This window comes from Drosophila melanogaster, chromosome 3L (assembly GCF_000001215.4).
Source record: "Drosophila melanogaster chromosome 3L".
In the NCBI taxonomy this organism is placed as follows: domain Eukaryota; kingdom Metazoa; phylum Arthropoda; class Insecta; order Diptera; family Drosophilidae; genus Drosophila; species Drosophila melanogaster.
This window is the reverse complement of record NT_037436.4, coordinates 21962291-21985090: the sequence shown is the minus strand read 5'-3', so window position 1 is coordinate 21985090 and position 22800 is coordinate 21962291. Positions and strand designations below refer to the sequence as shown.

Genomic DNA, 22800 nt, shown 5'->3' with positions numbered 1-22800 from the left:
ATGCAACGCTGGCTGGGGATCAGGCGTTTCCGGGGAGGGTGGTCGGATGCACATCATTTCGATTTCACAAAAGTGTTCTGATTTCGGGTATTACGCCTACGGCAACAAGTTGGATTACGAATTAAAGAACCCTAGTTAAGCCACAACTTAGAGCAACTAAATTGGTACTAGATTTCAATATAAAATAAGTTGTTTTGTAAGTTGTAAGTCTTGTTATATTGTTAGAATTTTAATCCGCACACACTTATAAGCTTGTGAAATTTGGGAAAATAAATAATTTATTGGAACGCTGGGCTTAGGCTAGATAGTTTTGATATTTATATATTGTTTTAGAATGGCAATAGTCATAAATATACATACATAATATAAATATTTATATTTATTTTATATATTGTTTTAGAATGGCAATAGTCCCAAATATACACAATAGATATATTTTTTTGACAAATAGCAAAATTGGGTATTCCAATTACTTTTAATTTAAGCATCAAATGACAGAATGTGTTAAGCCAAAGCTAACAAATGGATTTATCTAACGAGCTTCGATTTAAGCTCTGACAATAGGCTCTCCGTTTTTTGATAGAATAATTTATTTCCATCAGGCCCTAAGTCGTATTAGTCAGAGCATTATCGGGATTTTGCGTTCGTTCAGAGTATTCAATTTGCTCCATTCCCAAATACCATTTATCACTTAGTTTCATTTCGTTTTCGCTAAATTATGTCTGGCTGCCAACTTTGCTATGACTTCGACAAAGAACAGAGGAGAGAACATATCGAAATATGCGCCAGGACTTGTATAGGCATCTGTAGATATATTTTTAAGTTTTTATATAAATAAACCCCCGCAAAACGGCGGCGCAGCAACAAGAACAACCCGTGAACAATGCAATGTAGTGGCCAGCCTTTCCCCCAAGTTCTTTATCTTGGTCTTGTAGGCAGCTTTTCCCTGCTCGAGTAAGAGAAATTGGTGCCAATGCTCTTCTGGGCCCCCACTCAGTCCATAGATGGTGTGGCCCGAATGTTGTCACACTCAAAAATGCAGCCAAAGCACTTGCGTTTATACATCTTATAAATGTTGACGCTGTCGTGTGGATTTCATTGAAATCAAATTGAAAAAATAGAATCAAATAATTTTGTACGGCTATGCACGGCACATAGCCCTGTGAGCCCAAAGGAAAGTGGTTGGGGGGTTTGGCGCAGCGGTGCATGCGGCCAACAGCAATTTTGCGCCTGTCCACCGATATCGCTCGATCTCATCGTGGCATTAGCCATAAGATTAATGCCCGATATTCTAATTAAGTGTGCCCCATCCGAGGAGGTGCATGCACTCTGCTTTTACTGCAGCGAGTGCATTCCCCAAAGGAGCAAACTTCTGAGCTCCAACTTTGGCCCGTTAACTTTGCCAAGTGCTCGCCAACTGCGGAGCATTACGTGACCACCTTGCGGATCAGGTACGGACACCAACCACGTATCATTGGTCGTACGCGCGTCGAGTAGTTGAAAGAGGTAAAAATAATGCCCGCCAGCAGGGACTTGTGGTTCCTCCGACTCAGTAGATAACCGCATCCAGGGGTGGAGGAGCTCTGAATACTTCGATATATTGCAACTTTTTCAGTTCACAGCTAAATGTGGCATGGGATCGGATCAATTAAGTGGGCAGATAGTATTTGTAATCAGTGCTAAGTAAGTCTTAATTAGTTCTTAGAAGGTCTTGTTTCGATCAACAAATAAGAGTGCCCTTTTGGAAATCATATTTTGGTTATTTTTCGGTTGTATATTAATAGATTACACATAGATTTCTTCAAGTAAATATAGACAGATTTACCTCCATTCTGCGCTTTTGGTACTGCTCAATTTTCCCTTGCACCCTTGCTGTCTGACCCCAACATCAATTTAGCTTGAAGTTTCAAGAGGAAAATTCGGCGAAAAAGTTAGCGCGTTGACAGGACGAAGGAGCCACCTTTGGTGGCAGAACCAAATGGCAAAGCCCTGCCCGTCCACAGCTCCACCTGCGGCACCTCCACGCCTCCTCCGGCCAGCACGCAATGCGAAAAGTTTCTGGGCGGAGAGAGGGAGCGAGGGGTGTTGAGCTGGCCTAAGAAACTTGCTCCAGTGCACAGAAAAATTAAAATACTTGCCACGCGGTTGCATTCCAAGCTGGAGGCGCCTCCGAGTAGCCGCGGGGCAGAACTATGCTTAGCTGGATTGCACGTTCCATGGCTAATTTATGATTTGTAATAGGAATACCCGTTTATAAAGTACATCATATTTTCGAGAGATTGAAACTTAAAGCGCAATTTCTCCAGCTTTCTTCCAGTTAATTTTATTTTCTTGTATCCCCCATCTGCAGCGCGGAACTTTCGCTGCAAACTTTGAGGGCCCAAGACAAGGGCTGACAGTTTGAACAACCTTCGCCCACTTTCTCTCCCTTACTTTATTAATTACACAAGTTGTCTCTGCAAATATTTTTCACTCAAATTAATATATCCCATGTGGCCACGACGGCAGCTGTCATCGGAGCTGCACATCCTTGTCCTCGCCCTCATCCACATTGGGATTCGGATCCGGATCCACTTATCCCCACGTAATTACCCTTCGCTCAAAATGCACTCCTCTAAAAGATGACGAAAGTGCACTCTACTTTGGAACGCGATTCGGTATGCTACATCTAAGAATAGTTCAGTTTAAGGTTATTTAGTCCAGCGGCAGGGTTTCGTGCAGCCACGTGCGGCCACCTCCCTCGGCGAAGTCGGCGGCGGCATGGTCCTGCCCCTCGAGGATCCACTTGGTGGTCAGCAGCCCCTCCACTCCCACAGGCCCGCGGGCGTGGATCCGGGCAGTGGAGATGCCCACCTCGGCACCAAGGCCAAACCGGAAACCGTCCGCAAACCGGGAGCTGGCGTTGTGGAACACACAGGCGCTGTCCACGCTGCCCAGGAACTGCCTGGCCGCCGCATCTGCGAATGGAAATGGAAAGCGGGGGAGAGTGTGTGTGGAAATTTAGAAACTGCACAAATTGTGGCACTACGGCACTTGGAAGTATGGAAGTGTGGCAGAGTGGCAGTGCGGCGGGGAAAAGTGTTGAATAAAATTAATTTCCCAAATGATTTAAATTTGTTGTGGTGAGCTGCGGGGAATGGGGAAAATGGCTGAGAATGCATGCATGCAAAAGTTTGCACGCTAAACTTGCCCGACTTGAATTAGGATTCGGCTTTGGTTTTGGTTTCAAGTCGGAATGGCTGAACCGCTGAAGAAGTACCTGGTTGCATGGCATTGAGGGCCAAATTGAATTACTGGTGGCAGTATGAAGTGGTCATGCCTTCCCCCGGACGAAAATGTACGCTCAAGTAAATACTACCATTTAAAATAATAGCACTGGAATTCTTGAAAACAAAATTAAATATTAATTTGACACTTCTGTGCATTACGGACCTTCAAACTATTACATAATGTTGTGATGAGAAAGAGTGAAAATTTAAAAGATGTTCTTATAAGCGGATACATTACCGCAAGTATTCTTGGGTACCAGAACTACGTGCTAAGGAATTTCATAAGCAGTTAGCACGCTATTTCCTCTACTAACACATAAGAGGTGTCTCATTTTTTACATACACATTTTTAGATGCAATTTTAGTTGTTGGAAGCCCAGCCTATGTCACACGTAAAATCGGACATTCTACCTACTAACGCGCAGTCACCAATTTCAAGCCAACTGCAGCAATAGCCATTATGATGACCATTTCGACAGCCGTATGCAATTCTCATTACCCCACAAAGCCCCAATCTAATCGGAGTGGAATGGGTACAACAAGGGGGCTCCCAATGGTGGAGACCACTTTTCAGCTTCGATTGCCGGCAATCGAAATTAATTTTCAATTTTCGAACATTTCGTTACCATTTTCCGTAACAATGACATCCGTGTGGCTGCTGCCGTACGTATGGATGTGATTAATGGCCTCGTCCAGGCTGGGCACAACCTCGATGCAGCACTCGAGGGCGCCGTACTCGTGCTTCAGGCTCTTGGCCGCCGGCGGGCCAAATGTCAGCTGCTGGTTCAGCCGGGGTCCGGCATAGATTTTGACGCCCTCACGTTTCAGCATGTTGCAGACATCGCCGAAGATTGCGCCACTCATCAGGTCCTCGTGGATCAGCAGGGTCTCCATGGCGTTGCAAGCTGAAACGAAGGACAGCTGCAACCGGCTTTATGGGTTAATTGAGTGGGTGGTAGCCTACCAGCCGGATAATCGCACTTGGCGTCGCGTGCAATGCGCAGGGCCTTCTCCAGATCCGCATCCCTGTCGATATAGACGTGGCAGACGCCTTCGGCGTGGCCCAGCACGGGGATGTGCAGCGACTGCTGCTGGATGCTGCGCACCAGGTCGGAGGAGCCGCGCGGAATGATCAGGTCGATGTGGTTCTCCATGGACAGCAGATCGCTGATCTCCTCGCGCGTGGAAACCTTTAATGGAGAAGCAAAATTAATTGAAATATAAGTCACGTTCATCATCATGTGTCCCAATCGAACTCACCAGTGACACGGCGTGCTCCGCTCCCACGGTGGCCAGCGCCTCCTTGACCAGCTCCATAAGGGCCTTGTTGCTGTGTGCCGCCTCCTTGCCCCCCTTGAGGAGCAGTCCGTTGGCCGAGGCCATTGCCAAGGCGGCCACTTGAGGCAGCGAGTCTGGGCGGGATTCGAAGATGACCAGTAGGACGCCTATGGGCACAGTGACCTGCTTGAGCTCCAGCTGATCCGCAAGGCGGGTGCGTCTCAGGACACGACCAACATTCTGCAAGAAAAGAAAGTCCGGATGAGATACGGAATGAGGGATATATTGTATATTATTATTGGGGTGGAGCATGGGCAGGGAAAGTCAATTCACAAGTCAGCATAAATCGCATAATGCATACGCCATGTGGGACCGGGACATAAAAATAACTCGATATTTATGCGACAGTTTCATTCGCAAGGAGAATCGGAAGGCTTCTCCTTCCACCGCATCTCGATTCCCCGGCGTCCATTTTGAGGCGTTACATAAATCAAGTCGCTCAGCGCGTCGTAATCTTTATTTATTTTTAATGGCCTGCTGTCCAACGCCCCCGCACTTCTGCTGACCTGCCCCTTGAGAGGGCCCTTCCTCCTCCTCCTCCTCCTGCGTCGTGAAGAATCTCTAGAAAATTGGCTGCAGATAACATAAAGAGATTGCGGGTTGGTCTGGGCTGGACGTCTGCTGACAGCAGTTGGCTGGCCTTGTTTACATAGTATGGATGGAATGGATGTGAATGGGGATGGAGTGGTCCTCCTGCTCTTGCTTAGCCATTAAACTCGAGTCGGGCGCTGGGTAAATTTGGTTATATGGCCATTATTATTGACTCCGGCATTGCAGGACGTCAAACTTTAAATTATATTTGCAAAGGACAATTGGATAAGTCAGAGCAAGTAGTGGAGCCGAGCTTATGTACAAGTATCCAAGGAAAAGTTGGATGAGGTTATGGGGAACTGAAATATGTTGGGAATACATAGCTTTATGAGAAGTCCGCACTGCAAATGGAAAAAAGAGTGAAAAGCAATTTCGTTAAGCAAGCTCAGTGTATCTCCAAAGTGCCCCGGCCTAACACTATTGAATTATTCAGCATTAATTGTGTATTAAAACTTTTCGTGCGATGCGTAAGTAGCCCGGGTAATTGAAAACCGAAGCACTGCCAGGACACTCACCTATCCAACTTACGAAGGCTTCTGTGGGCCAGAGGCCAAACCATGTTCGTGGCATTTGTTTGTCGCAGGATAAAAAGGACAAAAAGAGGGACAAAAAACAAACAACACTTTTCGCCACCCGAGCGACATTTATTGAGTGCGTTATGGTTTTTCAGTATTCCCAGCCCGCTTCTTTATGAGTGTGTGCGCGCTCGCCTTTTTATGATTTTTCACGCTGCCGCCATTTTGTGTCACAATTTCGCTTGCCATTTTTACAATAAACTCATGTCCCAGCTCCACGACCCGCCCCTGAACCCAACGAAAAAGTTTTTTTCTAGAGAAAAACATGAAGGAAAACTTTCTGCGTTTCCGCACAATCACATCCAATAAAACGGTTGGCTTGGGAGGACCAAACTCAAGCCCCCGGACCTCCAACCCCCATACCTCCCAAGCGATATTCGATCAACTTAGTCTGCTCTAAAATGGGACAAGGGCAGGGTGAGGGCCAGGGCCAGGACCAGAAACAGGACCAGGATGCGGGCTAATGTCACTGGCAAGACACCAAACGAGTGCGCATACAAGAAAGTGTCCTTTATCTTCCACTTGCTTAGCTCCAGCCCCATCCCGAAAACTTCCGGGCATTTAAGGCTGCTTCAGTGGCTACTTCCCGGGTGGATTGGTTAGGTCACCAGCAAGTCGAGCATCCCTTCTGACTGGGGTGTCAATTTTTGTTGAAGTGTAAAATTGCTCGAAGATTTCATAATGCTGTTAAGGTTTGGAAACTGCATATGGCTCTCCAAGTCCGCCTTTGTTGCAGCTCATGAAATGGCCATTTTGCCAGTTTGCCATTTTGCCATCATGCAGGCAGACAAATCCCAGCCCGGAGCTAACTCAATTTGGCGCTGACTTTTCGACACTGCAACAAATGCAATTTGCTCGAACTCAGGTCCATGTCCAGGCCCTGGTCCAGGGCAGGTCCCTTGGCCACTACTCTGGAAAGTGGCCAATAATTAAGTTCTCCTACCTTGTGACTGTCCTCGGCGATTTGCTTCAGGCCAACGGAGAGGTTCTTTAGCTTGGCCGGGTTGAGCGAGAGCCGCGACAGCAACGGCTTGGCCAGTCCGCTCTTCTGCGCCTCGGCCAGGTCCTTGGCATTGGCGTCCAGGATAAACTTCTCGCGGCTCACCAACAGATCGGCCAGGGTGTTGACAGCACTGGCCCTCTGAGCGGGCGTGAGGGCCTGCATCTGGCGACTCCCGGTTCGCGCTGAAAAAAGGGGAATACAGAGGGTAAGTCTGGGACAACAAGTTGCATCCGCCTAATTAACAGGCACTTTCGCCCAGCTGCTGCAGTTAGCCTTAATAACAATTAAATTATTTTCGCCCACTCGAAATAGCAACAGAACCGCACCACCACCTAGGATTCTTCAGCAGACCCAGTTCTAGCTGACCCACTTTCTACTTTTGCCACCCCTTGCCGCATCCTCCTGCTGGCCTTCTAACGACCAGTTGCCTTGTCATTCTCCGTTACCATCTTGCAAGTTGGGCGTCACTAAATGTTACTATCTGTACTAGCTGGACCCCGGCTTAGGACCCCGCTCCGGTTGATTGGCCATCGATGTGCTTGGAAGCTCGTTTCCAAAACCGCTAATTATGCGCCCTACTTGAGAGCTGAAAGCCCTTACTAAACCTCTTTTCATTGTCTGGCCACATCATTCTCCGTCATTATCCTGTCATCCTATAAGCCATTTGCCCTGCGGTCCACTCACCGTTCTCGGCCATCACCTCGACTGGCACTGCATTGGCGCTCTCGGTGGCCTCCGTGAAGAAGGTGCCCACCTTCCGGCCGCCAATTATGGTTTTGATGGCCTTCTCCTGCATTCCGTTGCAGATGACCACGCTGACGCCCCGGTCCAGGGCCCAGGTGGCTGCCTTCACCTTGGAGTCCATGCCGCCAGTACCCACCTGTGGGTGTTCAGATAAATGGGTTATGAACACAGAGGACGAGGCTGGATTACCTTTGACTTTTTGCCAAACTCGATGCTGTTGCTGTCGTCGCTGGTGTATGTGTGCATCAGCTTGGCCCCGTCCTCCCACGGCGGCTTATTGTAGATGCCATCGACGTCCGACATGAGGATTAGCAGATCCGCCTGCACCTCGGCGGCCAGCATGGCAGACAAGCTGTCGTTGTCCTTAATGGGAATACCCTAGAACAAAAGACCTGGTCACACGACGGCATCCCCGCACTCCAGAATTAAACTCACCCTCCGGGCTCCGCCGGCTGGCTCGTCGTCACGTATGAACATTGGCGGGGAGACGGCGTCGTTAGTATTTATGATTGGCACAATATTCAGGCTAATTAATTCGGAGAGCGTGCAGAAGAGATTGTTGCGTGTTTCCTCGTTGTAAAAGTCCGGCTTGGTCACGAGCACCTACACCCGAACAGTCATCATCTCGCTTAAATCTGTGTGTTCTAATTAGCTGATGGATGTTCTCCTGGGCTTACCTGGGCTATCTTGACGCCGTACTGGGCAAACATCGCGTCGTAGAGGGACATCAGACCCGACTGACCCACCGCAGCCGCTGCTCGCGGTTCCAGCGTAGCGCCGTCAAACTAATTTGGGATAGCAAAACATTTGAGTTTATGCTCAAACTTGGCTAATTCCAGCAGATACCTCTTTGCTATCTTTTGGGTTTAGTGTCTCGCGCATGGACAGCGACATGAGCAGCTCCTGGGCGAGCTTCTGCTTTCCAAAGGCCACCGCTCCGCTGGTGACCATCATCACTTCACGTCCTTCCAAATGGCACTCGGCAACCTATCGAGGTTTTGGGTGAAGAATTGAAGAAGATACGCATGTAATAATATCTTAGAATATGACTTTGTGCCAGTTGTTACTTTTCCTGCTGAAAATATAGATAGAAAAAATATTTAATGCCTACCTGCTCCACAATAGAGGCCAGACGGCCGAGGGCTAGTCCATGGTTGTCCTCTCGAGTAATGACTGCACTGCCCAACTTGACCACCAGCCTCCGGGCGTACTTCAACTGACTCCTTTCCGTGAAGGTTGGATGCGCCTTTTCCAAGCGCCGCTCCGGCGAAACCAGCTGAAACAGGTCGAAACATAAAGCAACTTATTCGGGGCCATTTCGGTGTCTTATCGCCTCAATCGGCAAAGCCATAGAGCTAAGGGAGGTCATAAATTGCGACAGCAGAAGAGTAAGCCATAAAAACAACAAATCGAGGCATAAATTGCAATCCAATTAATTAAATATTCCCCGTCGAATGCACCTAATCAGTGCGTAATCAGCTAAACTTAAAACTGCAATCCCGAATTCCCTTTCCCTGGCCCTGGCGTGGCTCTTTTCGAATTCCTAATAATCGTTGTGTGTTAATTGGTTTTTAAGCCAGCGGCGTGTTTTCCAAAAGTCAGTTAGCCCGACACGCAGTGCATAATTGAATTGCACAATTGCAACATTGGATCATTACCACATAATCCGATCTTAAACACGACGTCCTCTGATGATAACGGCTTTAACCTTAAATTCAAAAATTTTTACCTGCCTTCTGGGTATTCAGTATTCTGAAGATTAAATACCGAAATGAAAACCCATATTGATTTGTGGAAAATAAACTTTAAAAAGTTTTCTCCAGAGTCCTGAACTGAGGCATAAGAAAAACGATTATTTATTATAAAATTATCGACGAGAAATCTTAATAGAGAAATCTCGATAATATTTGTTTAATTTAAGCCCTAAAGGTTATATACTCTTTCAGGGAACTTTTCAATTGAAAAATTATTAACAAATATTTGCGGATGATTTTTTTACTTCATTCAATTCATCAATGTATTTTTCAAAAGCAATTAAGAAAAAGACGACTTTATAAACAATATCAAAATATCCTTTCAATAGAGTACCGAAGGAGGATAAGATTAGCGCGTTGAGGAGATAACTGCTCAGAAAACAAGAGAGTAAACAGCAAATTTGTTTTTCCTACCCCAACAGATGCAGTTCATCATCCCACCTCGCTTGTCCATCAATCAAAAGTATTTTTATTAGCTTTTTTTTTCTTTTTGGCCCCAGTACCATCGGTTTGTTTGGGCGGGGGCTTCGATTGCCTTTCACGCGCAATAACATCCAATCGGGGCTTTTTGTACGTAGAACTCGTCGCGTTTGTCGTGTCGATTATTTCAGAAAAATCAAGTCAAATTGAGGCGTAAATATTTTGATTTCGTTATGTTCGTCAGACAATTCTGATGGCAAGTATCAAGTGCAGCTCAATAAAAGCACCCGTCGACAATCAAGAATGCTCTGTTTGTTAACTTGGTTTAATTGTTCGCCCGTGCCTTATCACAAAACAAGTTTTTAGCACTATCGCAAAGAAATCCAAAAGCAAAGCGACCAATAATTTTTACGACTGCGTCTGGCTGAAAACCGCCGGTGGAACCAATTTTGTTTTCCCGGCTCTCATGGCGTATGCGTGATATCGAATGCAATTAGTCGAAGGTCAGGAGTCGCCTCGGACCTCGGCTCCCATTTCGATTTTTTTCTAATCGAAGTGCAGATAGTGACCGGAATCGACTGCCACATCTTCTGCCCCTTCCGTCCCGTGTCTGAGGCCTGTCAAATGCGATGACAGTCCGTGTAATTACTGAGCAATTAATGCTGGTGCTGCCACATACATGAGTTCTGGCTCCTCGCGGGCTTCACACTTATCTACAGTCCGGCCCAACTTTGACGATTTCTGGCAGCCCTCGACAGATGTTCGGGAATGATGTTAGTGGATCCCCTGACACGATGTCGCCCCTTCGCTGGCTGCCATTTCTGATGGGCTACACGCGTGTTTCCCAGTGCTTCATGTTTACACGACATTTTTTGTTTGACTTATACCTGGTACTCGTACAGCAGTAGATGGGAGTATTAGAGGCAAGAGAACTTATACTCAAGTTTAAGCTAGAGTTTAACGGGAAGTGTGAGTCCCGAAAATAGTTTTGTTATTATAACTGACCAATGACAAGTACAATGAACTATGTATATTTATTAACCATTACCCAACGAATTTGTGGATTTTGGGAAATAAAATGCGCGGAGTAAGTTTAACACAAAATATAAACTTTGTAGAAGTTGAGGTAACCCAGTACTGAGTTAAGGTAAACGGTATTAGCCCTCTTCCTCATTTAGTTATGATATTAGCATTAAATGCCTTGCAATGTAAATAGTAATTGTAGTTTATTGGCCATCACAGCCCTGAAAGTTGGAAGTTCCACTTATACAGCTAACTAATGGGTAATAAAGGTCTGGAGGTCTTGGAGTTGGTACATTGACAAATGCATTGAGAAAGTATACTCATTTATTTAACTTAATGTGCACGTTATTTCTAACTGGATTTTGAGAAACTGCTTCAAAGCGATTCTTATGCCCACTAAATGTTGTGTATATGGGTATGACCACCAGAAGCCTAGACTATAAAAACATTTTGTTTCCTATATTTTCAAATAACAGAAACATCACCCAGCTGCATAAACTATAATGCAATTGGAAACCTTTTTGAAATATATGCATTATTTCTTGGGCATAAGACGAAGTGTTCTTCTTAGCTTTACATTGCTCACATGAATCGTGCGCAGGGTATCTTATTGTCGGATGCATATAGTTTGCTTGTTTCGATAGACTTTTTATGATGTGCCTCACACACGCACAGCTTGAAAGAGAGTCGAGACCAGGACCAAAGGCGCCATAACTGCCAACACGTGTCAAAATGAAGTGAGTCAACGGGGAGGTGGCGCCGCATGGGAATGGTGTGGCTTGGAAGGGATGCCTGGGTGGCCTGGGGTGGCGGGTAAAGGGTGCTCCACGACCCTGACCTAGGCAAATCGTTTTGAGTGTCAAAGGCTGGGCCTGATGTTGGACATATGCAAATGCGGCGGTGACGGGAAGGGGGAGCCCGGGGGCAGGACACACTCGCAGTCCTTGCCTGAGGGCAAGCGTCACCAGTGTTGTTGCATATTTAAAGGGGTTTTAAGTTTATTGCGAAGCCCTGCCTTTCATTTCCCTTTTCCCCCTCCTGTTGTGTGAAAATACAATATTTACACTTTTAGAATTTATTTGAACACGTTTTTGCATTTGCTGACCCAATAGTCCTGGCGGTCCACCAGCTGTCAAGCTGTGACAACATTTTATCAGCTTGTCGGGCACTTTTCCCACTCCCCACCACTCGACAATCGCCTGGTTTTCATGTCAGTGGAAATCAGACCGAAACTGTAAATGATTTACAGCTCCGATGAGTGGGAGTCCTTCGCCCGATGGTCATTCAATTAGCCTGACTCCCCGCTTTTGACGGTCCATTTGCCCCAGTTTATGACCTGGTTTAGGGTTACTCCAAAACCCTTTCAAGCTGTTGTCGGTCGGCCATAAAGAACTTAAAGTTAAATCGCACAACAGTGTTTTGCCTCTTCGATGTGGCTCTGATAAGACATAAGTGGCAGGGAAAATTTTCAGCAGGCAGGCATAGGGTGTCCCCCAATCAGCAGAAGCTGTTGAAAAGCTTATGCAATCAAAACAAAGCACTAGACTGAGAAGGGCCGCTTGTTGCTCATTATTACTAAAGGCATGTGTTCGGTGTATCTGGGGAGCCTGAATCTCCCAGACAATGGCTTCACGTTCAGTCGTCATGACTCGGGCTGTCATAAATTTCTTCGCTGAAATGTACATTAATCGACGCTTATCGGTCAATATACTGTCAATTTTTAATAGCTAATAAAATATGTTTCTCTGTGTGTGCATATGTAAGTCTGCTTAATAGGGTGGACCTTAGAGGGCACTTCAAATATACATTTTTCTGAATGTTCGTTTTCATCAGGTTAATAATTCTTTCTATTTTATAATCATCAATTTTGATAATGGACAATTTTCCTTTGTGGCTAAGGACACAGACTCCCACTCTGAACAATTTTCCAACCAGTTTCGCCACTGCACAAATGATTCTCCCCACCTAAACACAAAGAACTGATAAGGATTGATCATCATCCAAAGGTCCATTCCGACTAGCACAAAACCGAGACGGACTTTGCATTCAAGAACTTTTCCATCGCCACCAGACGTAGCATTAGGTCGTAAAATCACTGTCATCGCACTGTGCTTATATAAACATCACTCACTGGCTGCCGGGGTCCGTGGGAGCTGAACGCTCGCCAGGCGTTTCTGTAGAAGCCGTTTCGAAGGCTCTGGGCCAGTTTGAAACTGTTTTGCAGCATTTTTGGGAATCGAGTTAGAGGGGATGTGTTTTTAAGGAGCTATTACAAATCACGGAACGCGCACGGAACCGAACCGTTAAGCCCGACGATTTCTACTGCGGCGAACCAACGGACTGACCGCCTTGGTCGCTGGTCGAGATAATGTGGGGCGAGCATGTGTAATTGTAAGTGTTCATTGCGATTGCGATTAAAATTTGGTGTACGGTGGACTCTCTCAAAGTGTTATCAGTCAAGCAGCTATCACTCTCCGGTAGCTTGGACTGGGACAAACATTGAACCGGGGAGAGTACGGGTCTTATCAAGTGCAGCAGGCGGCGGAAAGTGGGCTTATCTGGTGACTGGCTGTTTGTCAGGTCAATGGAGCAGTGCGTTTTGGTAGTGACGATGCAAGGTGCCACACGAAAACCCCTTGATGCAGCCAATCATCTTTGGTCCTCCACGTCAAGAGAAACGAAACTTCGTGTTCTTCACAGTAAATTGCCCATCAAATATCACTGCCACTCTAGCACTGAAAAATACTTATAAAAAACTGGCCATTTAAAATATTAATTAACTGTTGAATATCTCAACTTGTTTACATCGATGAAAAGCCCCTTGACAGTCGCAGAATTTCAACAGGCGCATAATCAGTGCACATTGTGCAACCATCCTGCAGCCTTTATTTAATTATTTTCAATAGCGTCAGCACCAGTAATAAGGGAAACGACTGTCAGATTACCTGTGAAATGCAGGCTCTTCTAGCTCAGAATGTCCGGAATGGATTCCGCTGAACAGCAGAAACCAGTCTAGACTAAATGCCCGACTGACACCCGGGCGCAGAATTTTTGTTCTTAATTAAGTGACATTAAAAAGTTTTGTTCCAGCTTTGTGCATAGTTGTTTCCCTTCGTGTCCTTTGCCCCGTGTCCTGTGTCCCGAGTCCTGTGCATTGTCCACGATTGCCATTTCAATGCATAGAAAAGCCATAAAGCACAATACCAAATGGCAACAGGCAAATGGCAACTTCTGGAGGGGCCGGGTGCTCTTGATTGTTTTGGATAGGGCTGCCTGGGGTCAGATAAGTGCTAAATTATGTCCCCGCTTTCTTCAACCCCACAAAAACTGGAACAAGTTTTTCAATCGAATTGTGCCATTGTTTATGACTCGATCTAGGTTATGTTTGTTGCACCAGCGACACAGAACATTCGCAAGAAAACTCTCAATCTATATGCCTCGGAGCAAGTAAAAAAAACGAGAACATCACGCATACGCCAAGTAGGCCAAAGGAATGCTAAGAATAGCTGTAGCGTCAAGCGAAATAATATAGTTCAGTTTCTTCTGTTATGCAATGAGTTACATTGCTGGTTTTGTGCTTTTTTGAGACTTTTTTTGCCAGTAGCTATTCAATTCTGGAGTTCTTTCAAATAAATATGTAAATATCTGCTTGTTGTAACTGTTTCCTCTGGCTGAATGCATTTCGGCGTGCGCTTTCAAAGAGTTTCCCAATTTAAATCTAGTGCAGAAACACAGTATTCGGCAACTGCTATAAAGCCAACAAAGTTGTGCCCCCCTTCATGAATATCGGTGCGCCATCGAATCGATGGCTACCTTCCGTTTGACCAACCGAGTTCATTACTTAGTCGTGTTCTTCGCCCGTAATCTTGGGTTTCAGCACTTGGCAAGCCAGTGGCAGACCTGGCTGCTGGTACTGCGCGGGTGGAACTCCCGTCTTACCTTCTATACCTAATGTATGCGCATTGCCAAAGTAAGTCCTGTCAGTCCTTGGCGAAAGGACTCTTCTTACGCCCTGGCCCGCTTGCCCCCTTGTGCCTTCTTTGCGCAGGCAGTGAAAAATTCACTTACAAAACACTTACGCTGACACCTTGCCACACCCCCGCGCACACACACCAGTATCGAATGGGCGCGGCTAAGGTGCATTGCTGCAGAAACTTCATCAAATCCAAGCTAATCACACTTTGATTTGCATTTTGTAACGAAGAGGAGCAAGAACTTTCCAAGCAAAAAGCGCATCGCCACCACGAGCACTTAACTCTGAGCGTTGCCCCGACATTGATGAATGAAGAAGCCCCTCCTTTGTCCTGCTCTTCCCCACCCCCCGACATTGCCATCGCCTGCATCTGGTAATTATGCTAATGAGATGTCTTCAGTTAGAAGGGAAGTAGACTTGGCTGCCTCTGCCACTTCAGTTAAATGCAATTAATTATATTTTTTATGCCACCAAGAAACTTGGGGATTCGATTATATAAGGTCATAAGGATATGCAAATGTAAGGGGTGTTTTGATGGCTTTTAACTGTATAATACATATTAATTAGGGTATTATTGATTACTGTGGGTATGTACGGATAAGAAATGCTATCTTGGCACTCTATTCTTGAAAATTGTTTAACGAGTCCAGAGTGGAAAACACCTAGATATGTGCAATAGTAAGTACTCTACAAGATTCTCTGGTTAATACTTTGGTCATCAGCTTGATCCTTTCTAGAACTCGGTGTGCTCGTACCCGCCGTTGTCGTACAAAGCCATATTGTTCCGGTTTGAGGCCGTAAAGCTCACCTTCTTGGCCATCGGCACCACAGGCGGTCGCTTTCCAGCCTTCGGAGTTGGCGTGCCCTCGGGCGTGGCTGCTGCATTGACCTTGGCCGCAGAGCGACGCTCCTGCAGAAGCTTCACTGACTTTCGGTTGAGTGCCAGATTCTTAAGGTTCAGCTCGTCGTCTCCAAAGAAACGGCGTTCAAAGTTAAACACCAGATTGCTGTAGTCGCTGTGCTGCTTGTCCCGCGTCTCGTGAAGCCGAAAGATCGTCTGCCGTCGCACCATGCTCTCCCTGTGCTCCCCTTCTAAAGAATCCATCAACACCTCGTCGTAGTGGGGGTCCCCGTCCTCGTCGTCGTCGAAGAGCCTCTTGGGTCGCTGCAACTTCCGGGCTATACTGACAGCACTGCCCTTCAGCTCGGTGGCGGCATCCTCGTCAGTAAACTGACCTCCTGTTCGAAACCAGTCCACCTGAGTAGTGGCCAGCAGCTGGCACAGGGTAGCGAAGCGGTGGAAGAACATCGCCAGGAACTGGATGATCAGGATCAGTCCAAAGAAAATCACAAAGCACAGGCCAATGGGATCCAGTTCTTTGTACTGCCTGTAGATGCCAACCATTAGGTTGTCCCTGTCGAAGGATACAAAGTCTGTAGGATCAATAGGCCACTCGAGGTGCAGAAACTCCTTCTTCAGCTGCAGCAGGAACACAATGAGCACAAAGATCGCATTGACCATCACAAAGGCGAAGGCGATCATGTTTCTCAGCTCCTTAAGTCCGTCGGCCATCGCCTGCTTCTGCTCCCTACTCAGTTCCAATGGCTTCAGATACTGCTTTATCAGATCCTTCCAGAATCTCTGCTCCATCAACGACACTTCGCCCAGCTCCGAGTCGATCAATAGCGGATCATTTAGCCAGCCTGGCAGGTAGTTGTTCGCTTCATCGACTGCGTCCTTGCCGTCGTCCTTGAGCACTGGAGCCTCTCGAGTGCCCCACGAAACATCGTTCATGTTGAACACAGAAAAGATCATGAGAAGCATGTACATCGAAGGGATGGTTATGTAGTAGATGACTCCGCACAGCAATGCCCAGAACTCCTGTGGATGCATAAAGCCTGGAAAATTACGAACATCGAATTGTACTACCAATTTTTAAACGTTACATATTTTATAAATTATATAGGATATGGTATCTGTTAACATATTATTAAAGCTTTAACTTGCGACCTAATTTCATATTTTAAATGGGTTAATGCCTCACCTGCAATTGTGATTTGCACAGCTACGAGCAGGAAGAACAGCGATGCAGGAGCCAGGGGTCCGTCCTCCAGCATCTGGACAATGATGCCGATGAGGACTGCCATCATGACTAGGCAGTAAACGGAGCTAATGACGAATGCTATCAGCAGTTGAAACTTCTGTTTAAGGTAGACACAGGCCAGAATGAATAAGAGGATGGGAAAAAAATTCCATAGGAAAGCGGTCCAGATGTCAATTGAAAACACGGCCACCAAGGCGCCCACCATCATGAGGAATATGGTGCCCGGTCCCAACACGGTTCCGATCATCAGCATTCCCTGGTACCACACGTACATCGTTGATATGGAGTTGTTCTTCTTCACCACGGTGTCCGCATCCGCTAGGATATCGAAGATGTTGGCTATAGTGGAGGGCACCCAACGACGTCGTTGGTTGTAGAACTCGTTAAAGCTCTCTGGCGCGTGGGTATACGCATCCGAGGCGGCGCAGTACTCCACCCGGGAGCCGGCCTTCAAGAGCAGCGTACACAGCCAGCGGTCCTCGCCCTGGTCGTACTGCACCATCTTCATCGCCTCCGAACTGATCATCGTGTACCGCTTCATCACGCTGTTCTCCATCAGGGCGCTGGCCCGGAACAGACTGAAGCATCCCGGACTGCAGAGGACGCAACCAATGACATGCTCCGTCGCCTTTTGCAGCCAGTGTCCAATGGCGTACTCAAATCTCTGGTACCACACCATCGGACCCCTGCCCACCGGGTGAATTCGACCGCAGGCAGCTCCCAGCTCGTCCACGGCCTTCATTCGATCGATCAGCAGCCTCACAGCTCGCGGCTGGAAGTCTATGTCTCCGTCCAGGGCCAAGATAAAGGTGTTCTCTGCAATAACCGCCTTTCGACGGGGTGACAGCTCCTTCGTCTCCATGATCCGATATCCCAGAAGATAGTACATGTACATGACCTGCGACCAGCGCTTCTTGTGCCGGATCTTGTCCTTGTTCTTCAGATGGGCCACCATTTTAGTGCGTCCTGGCAGGGTCCACACCAAGCGGCCTCCGTAGGGAGTCTCGATCTTAAGAGGGGGCTTTATGCGGATGTTCACTCCGTAGACCTCAAAGGCTGCCTTGTCGATGGTTCGGGTTAGGGTCTTCACATACTCGTTGATGGGTGGGTTACGCTTGTTCTGGCACTGACGCGGATCCGAAACGAATGCATCGTCGAAGAAGATGTTAGCTATAAACAAAATAAAAAGGTTGAAACATCTAATCCTTACTGTTACCTCAAGCTAGTTTTAGGTGCAGAAACATTTGGCTGCAAAAAAGAAGCTTGTTCCGGACGTGAAATTCCAATTTTTTTAAATTAACTTTTCATATGGGTAATGATCAGATTCCCATTACTCTCTAGTCTAGTACAGCTAATTCCAAATAATGGTTTAAATTAAACAAGAAAGATAATCAGATTCGGCAACGAGAAGTGAATTTCTGTAATGCATTTCTATAAAACACGTCTGAGTATAGCGAAAAAGGAAAATATTTGGTTTGTATTCCTAAAAATTCTCAATTACTTTAGCAACCGTTAGTAAAAACTATCAAATATTACCAATGACTAGAAGCAACTAGCTTTGGCGCAGAGAGACTATATTTCGTAAGACGGACAGACGGACATGGCTATATCAACTCGGCTTTCCAACTTTCCAATATGAATTCCAATTTCAAGATATAATCTGTTAAGAACGATCTATTAACGAATTGAATATTTGCGTTTAAGCCCATTATTTATTCTCCGTGTAGGGGCGGTGTTGCGGAGATCGTAAAGTTGTCGCAGACAGCTGCAGACGCTTGGCTTAAAGCCATTTTGGCAAGCGCGGAAATGAAGTCGCCAAGCGCTATAAATAGAGCTGCAAGCAGCGTGCCGAGCTTCATAAATTCCCACTTTGACACATTTAAATGCGCAATGCAAATGTAGCCAGTGAGGACTGGAGAAGACACCACCTGCTTCTGCATCAGCATCTTCACCCTCAAAGTTTGGCCCATTTACATACTTTCCAATTCATAGTACTCGTCGTCCGCCTTCCCGCCGTTGAGGTGCGTCCTGGCCATGCGGCGGGCGCATTGATCCTCATCCAAGCGGACAATTGACTTGAGGAACTCCATCATCTCGTCCTCGGTCTCGTGCCACATGGTGGCGCACACAATCAGCTGCGGCACCTTATCCTCCTCCTGGATGTCCCGGCTGGCATTGATGTCGGCTGCCAGAGCCACCACAGGATCCCTCGGCGCGGTTAGGTCGCTCTGTCGGGAGAAACAGATGCAGGTGGGTTTAGTTTAAGCTCCGAATGATTGCAGTGCATACCAAGTGGGTATTTCAGAAATCCAATGCGGTATTTGCGGAGCCTCGAGAGCACGAAAATTCTTGGCAAGGGCTCCGGCATTAATTTGGCAACAGAACACAACTGCACACAAGATAAACCTCAAAATTCATTTCATGTTAAGCAATGTGTTTGGTATGCAATACAGCAGATTAATCCTAACTAGAATGAAAGTTTTTATTAATATGTCACGGATTTTAAGGACTTAAAGGTCGGTTCCGCCTGCCTAATGTAGCAAGGCTATTACGAATGCACATAATTCGCATGGCCCCTAAATTATGCCCTTAAAATCAACTCGTATGCCCTGATTTTAATTACTTTAATGTCTTTATACTGGGTAGGCCCCGAAAACATGCGAGTGGAGCTGAAGCACTTTTAATTAAGTTTACACCCACCGAAAACCCATCCCAGTACTGGCATCCTAGCCGTGCCCCTCCCCGAAAAGGACGAAACACAAACATTTCCTGAACTTTGCAGTTTCCCCGTCATTTAACTTAATTACATTGCCTGACATTTGAAGCGCTCATCAGTAGTGCCGGCAGTCCGGGCCCCCTCCGCCGGAATAGTCAAAAATGGATGTGGGTGCACGGATTGGCACAAGAGCTGCAGGAAGCTGCGAACTTAGCGAGATGATTGATGCTAAGCAGGCGCCTGATTTCAATAATTCATTAACATGCCCTCAACTTTCCTCGCACCTGATTTGAAGCACTCAATTCTGCAGGAAGCGACTCCCACTCACCTTGATGGCCAAATACTCCTCGCTCCAGTCCACGATCCGCCTGTTCATCATCGAGCACTGGTCCACCAGCAGGCCGCAGTACCATGGACACACGAAGAGCTTCTCGGTTGGGGCGTTCCTGTCATTGTGGGGCTGCCAAATGTGCAGGCAGGTCCACACCTGGGCCAGCCACCACAGGGGCCACAGCCAGAGGGCGTAGTCGAGGCATCTCTGGCCCAGCTCCTCCACACTCCCGCCCAGCGCCAGGAGCGAGAGGTAGTCCGGCATGAAACCGTGCAGGGAGCACGGGTCCGAGGCCCGCAGCTGGGCCAGAAAGGTGACCAGGCAGACGGTGGCAGGTCCTGCCAGGCTGAGGGGCAGCGCGTAGCTGAACTTCTGGATCTTGATTTTGCAGGCGAACTTACCGAAAATGTGGCACAGGTACGCAGCACCCACCTGGGCCGCCAGTGCGTAGAAAACCGAATTCGGACTAGACTGCATGGTGAACAGCGTCCTGCGTGGAGGGGCTGTGATTGATACGTTGGCCTGTGCTAAAAGCAGCGCATCGGGGTCGCCATTAGATTGCTGAAAGTTCACAGAAAGTGGGAAGCTTAAAACCCTTCAGCCTTAAATATTATATATCTGTATTAGAATAAGTGGTAACCTGCGGCCTTAATAAATGGACTACACTTACCACCAGCGTGATGAGATGCGGCCGCCAGGCATCCCGGAACCTACCAAAGTACTCAACGAATTCGTGGCCATGCAGGATGAAGCCCATCCCCGCGAAAACCAACACCTTCAGAGGCGCCAGGTACAGGTAGGTGTGGTATCGGGATCGGGTACAGCGGATGGTGCGAATGATATAGGCTGCCGGAAGGAGAATAAATGAGGAATCGGTACTTTCACACTTAGAATTCTCTGAACAATTGCGCCGAGCCTAATGCATTTTGTGTTGCTTAATTTCTAAAGAACAATACAGCATGCAATGTAGTATCCGATGCAATTACTGACAGTCAAAAACATAACATATAACTACTACGGCTAATGATATTCCATATAGTTTGTTTACACATTTAATACTAATTAATATAGAGGCATATATTTTGACTTATATTATAGCCCCCACCGATTATGATCCCAGACGTAGTCCCCCGTGGATTTGCGAATATTCGGTCTAACTTTGAATCGGAACTTTATGTTTGAAGAAAATGTAATCTATGACCATTATAATTAATAATAACCTAAGTGTTTAAGAGTCATTGAGTGATAACTTAGAATGCGCCTTTGAATTGTAGATATCTATATATGTACATATGTACGTATTGTCTGGAAATAGTCATAGTCAAGCACATACCGATGGCCTCGTGAGTGTTGGCGAAGTTCTCCCACCAGCGAAACGAAATAAGGAGCAGCGGAATGGCCAGCAGCTGGACCTCCATACTGTCGCTCAGCGAGGGCCAGACCAGAAAGACGCTGCCCTGCGCCACAAGGGCCAGGATGGAGAGCCCGAGGACCAGGCTGTCCGCCGACCTCCAGCGCACCCGCGTTCCCGTCAGCAGGTCTGAAACATCGAGCAGCCAGGGCAATCAATTTAATTGTTCTCAGTCGGTGCCTAGGCACCGATAACATTTGGGCTCTGGGCTGGTCGGGGGGGAAACTTACTAAGCAGGGCAGGCACGAAGCAGACGCAGCAGCCCAGAATCGCTCCACGCGTCACATCCAGGGCCGGCAGCACGGTGAAGGTGAGCAGGGCCAGACCAACGACGTGCAGGAGTTCAAAGAGCGTGACCTGATTGGCGGGGGCTTATCAATCAATCTGCGTCGGGGTTAGGGTGGCTCGAAAGCTCGAGTGGGTGGGTGGTGCCATTAGAGGGGCTGCAGTCACTTGTGGTTTTTAAATCTAGTGACATTTTCAGCTTAATTGTTAGGCGCTGATATACTGAACTTTGTATGTACGTGACGATTTAAGTCGCCTAAGCTATTTCTTTTATCAAACGAATTATTGTCTGTATCATGGTAATTTCAACTGCTTTGAACTTATTATATTATTAAGCCGAATACTATGATTTTAACTATCAAATATTATTCAAGTTATGTAACTTTAACAAAACAAAGTATTCAATTGACAAAGTTTACATCCAGCAAAGTGATTACTGAAAAGTGATTTTCTTGGCTTAAGGAGCTCCGAACGTTTGAGTAAACATATTAACCTCGAATCAAGCCACCCTATCTGTACCCCCACGGAAAAAATACCCACCAGTCCCACTTCTAGTCCGCTGGGTCGCTGCTCGCGCTTGAACATACAGATGCGCAGGGCGCGCAGGAAGGTGAGCAGCTCGGGGGCGGCAAAGGCGAAGATCAGGGCCCAGACCCAGGCGATTTGGTCCAGCTCGCTGGCCACCGCCTCCACTTGGCCGTGCCGGAGTACTGCTAAGCGGAAGAAGCGCAGTGGAAGTGCTACTCAAACAAATAAATGAACTTTACTCACGATACTTGCTGCACACTTGCACGCGTGGCCCGGTGCCACCTGTGTTTCCGGCCATGTAGAGATAAATCAAGTTGGCGAACACGCTCGTCGCAAGAACGACCGCGAAGACAAGGAGGTAGGTGCAGATCTTGAAGAGCTTAAGGCAGAACTGGAGCTTCTTCCAGTCGGCATCGGATCCGCTCGTCTTCTTAGACGGCGGGTCCTGGAAGGAGTCCCATAATGACGGCTTGTCCCGCTGCTTCCTGGAAGCAGTCGGAAGCACTGGTTATAGGTGACATCATATCCCGATTGGGGACGGACCCACCGACTGCGCATGAAGTAGTCACCGCTATCGTAGTCTCCTCCGCTCATGTCTGTGTGGTCCCATGGGCAATCCAAAACTGATTGGCACTCGGCATTTGGTTCTCCGGACCTGGCCATCCGATCGGGCGATCGTCAGATCAGAGATAAGGTTGTGATATCATCGATGTAAGGCGCACAAGTTGTCATCG

The 22800-nt window shown here is 47.1% G+C and overlaps 2 protein-coding genes across 4 annotated transcripts; both read right to left on the bottom strand.

The window, feature by feature from the left end:
* Nucleotides 1–484: 484 nt before the first annotated feature.
* P5CS (Delta[1]-pyrroline-5-carboxylate synthase) lies at nt 485–13089 on the bottom strand. 2 transcript variants are annotated; one of them, NM_001259948.2, is made up of 12 exons: nt 12849–13089; nt 8632–8796; nt 8367–8507; nt 8198–8305; nt 7956–8123; nt 7710–7898; nt 7461–7656; nt 6717–6958; nt 4530–4787; nt 4234–4459; nt 3896–4174; nt 485–2957 (listed from the first exon to the last, which is right to left on the bottom strand). In NM_001259948.2, exons 1-12 carry the CDS (start codon nt 12942–12944, stop codon nt 2695–2697), a joined length of 2331 nt encoding a protein of 776 aa, NP_001246877.1. In that variant the 5' UTR covers nt 12945–13089; the 3' UTR covers nt 485–2694. The 2 variants fall into 2 exon arrangements, with proteins under 2 accessions (NP_001246877.1, NP_649375.1); NM_141118.5 differs by having other exon boundaries at nt 2303–2957.
* A 2037-nt stretch (nt 13090–15126) lies between these two features.
* Chs2 (Chitin synthase 2) lies at nt 15127–22690 on the bottom strand. Of its 2 annotated transcripts, none has more exons than NM_079485.4 (10): nt 22614–22690; nt 22310–22551; nt 22079–22251; nt 21484–21610; nt 21176–21382; nt 20513–20688; nt 19840–20403; nt 18774–19023; nt 16736–17965; nt 15127–16589 (listed from the first exon to the last, which is right to left on the bottom strand). In NM_079485.4, the coding sequence occupies exons 1-10, from the start codon at nt 22658–22660 to the stop codon at nt 15424–15426; spliced, it is 4182 nt and encodes a 1393-aa protein (NP_524209.3). In that variant the 5' UTR covers nt 22661–22690; the 3' UTR covers nt 15127–15423. The 2 variants fall into 2 exon arrangements, with proteins under 2 accessions (NP_524209.3, NP_001137997.2); NM_001144525.2 differs by having other exon boundaries at nt 22079–22248.
* Between the last annotated feature and the right edge of the window lie 110 nt (nt 22691–22800).

What these genes read in the sequence shown, in the direction of transcription:
- P5CS (NM_001259948.2), bottom strand. Translation starts at nt 12,944, where the DNA reads ATGCTGCAAAACAGTTTCAAACTGGCCCAGAGCCTTCGAAACGGCTTC. An exon ending in ACCCAAAAGATAGCAAAGAG is followed by an intron (nt 8,306 to 8,366) that starts GTATCTGCTGGA and finishes ATCCCAAATTAG; the next exon opens with TTTGACGGCGCTACGCTGGA. An exon ending in AGTTTGGCAAAAAGTCAAAG is followed by an intron (nt 7,657 to 7,709) that starts GTAATCCAGCCT and finishes GAACACCCACAG; the next exon opens with GTGGGTACTGGCGGCATGGA.
- Chs2 (NM_079485.4), bottom strand. Translation starts at nt 22,660, where the DNA reads ATGAGCGGAGGAGACTACGATAGCGGTGACTACTTCATGCGCAGTCG. An exon ending in GCAAGTGTGCAGCAAGTATC is followed by an intron (nt 22,252 to 22,309) that starts GTGAGTAAAGTT and finishes TCTTCCGCTTAG; the next exon opens with CAGTACTCCGGCACGGCCAA. An exon ending in CGCATCTCATCACGCTGGTG is followed by an intron (nt 20,404 to 20,512) that starts GTAAGTGTAGTC and finishes GTGAACTTTCAG; the next exon opens with CAATCTAATGGCGACCCCGA.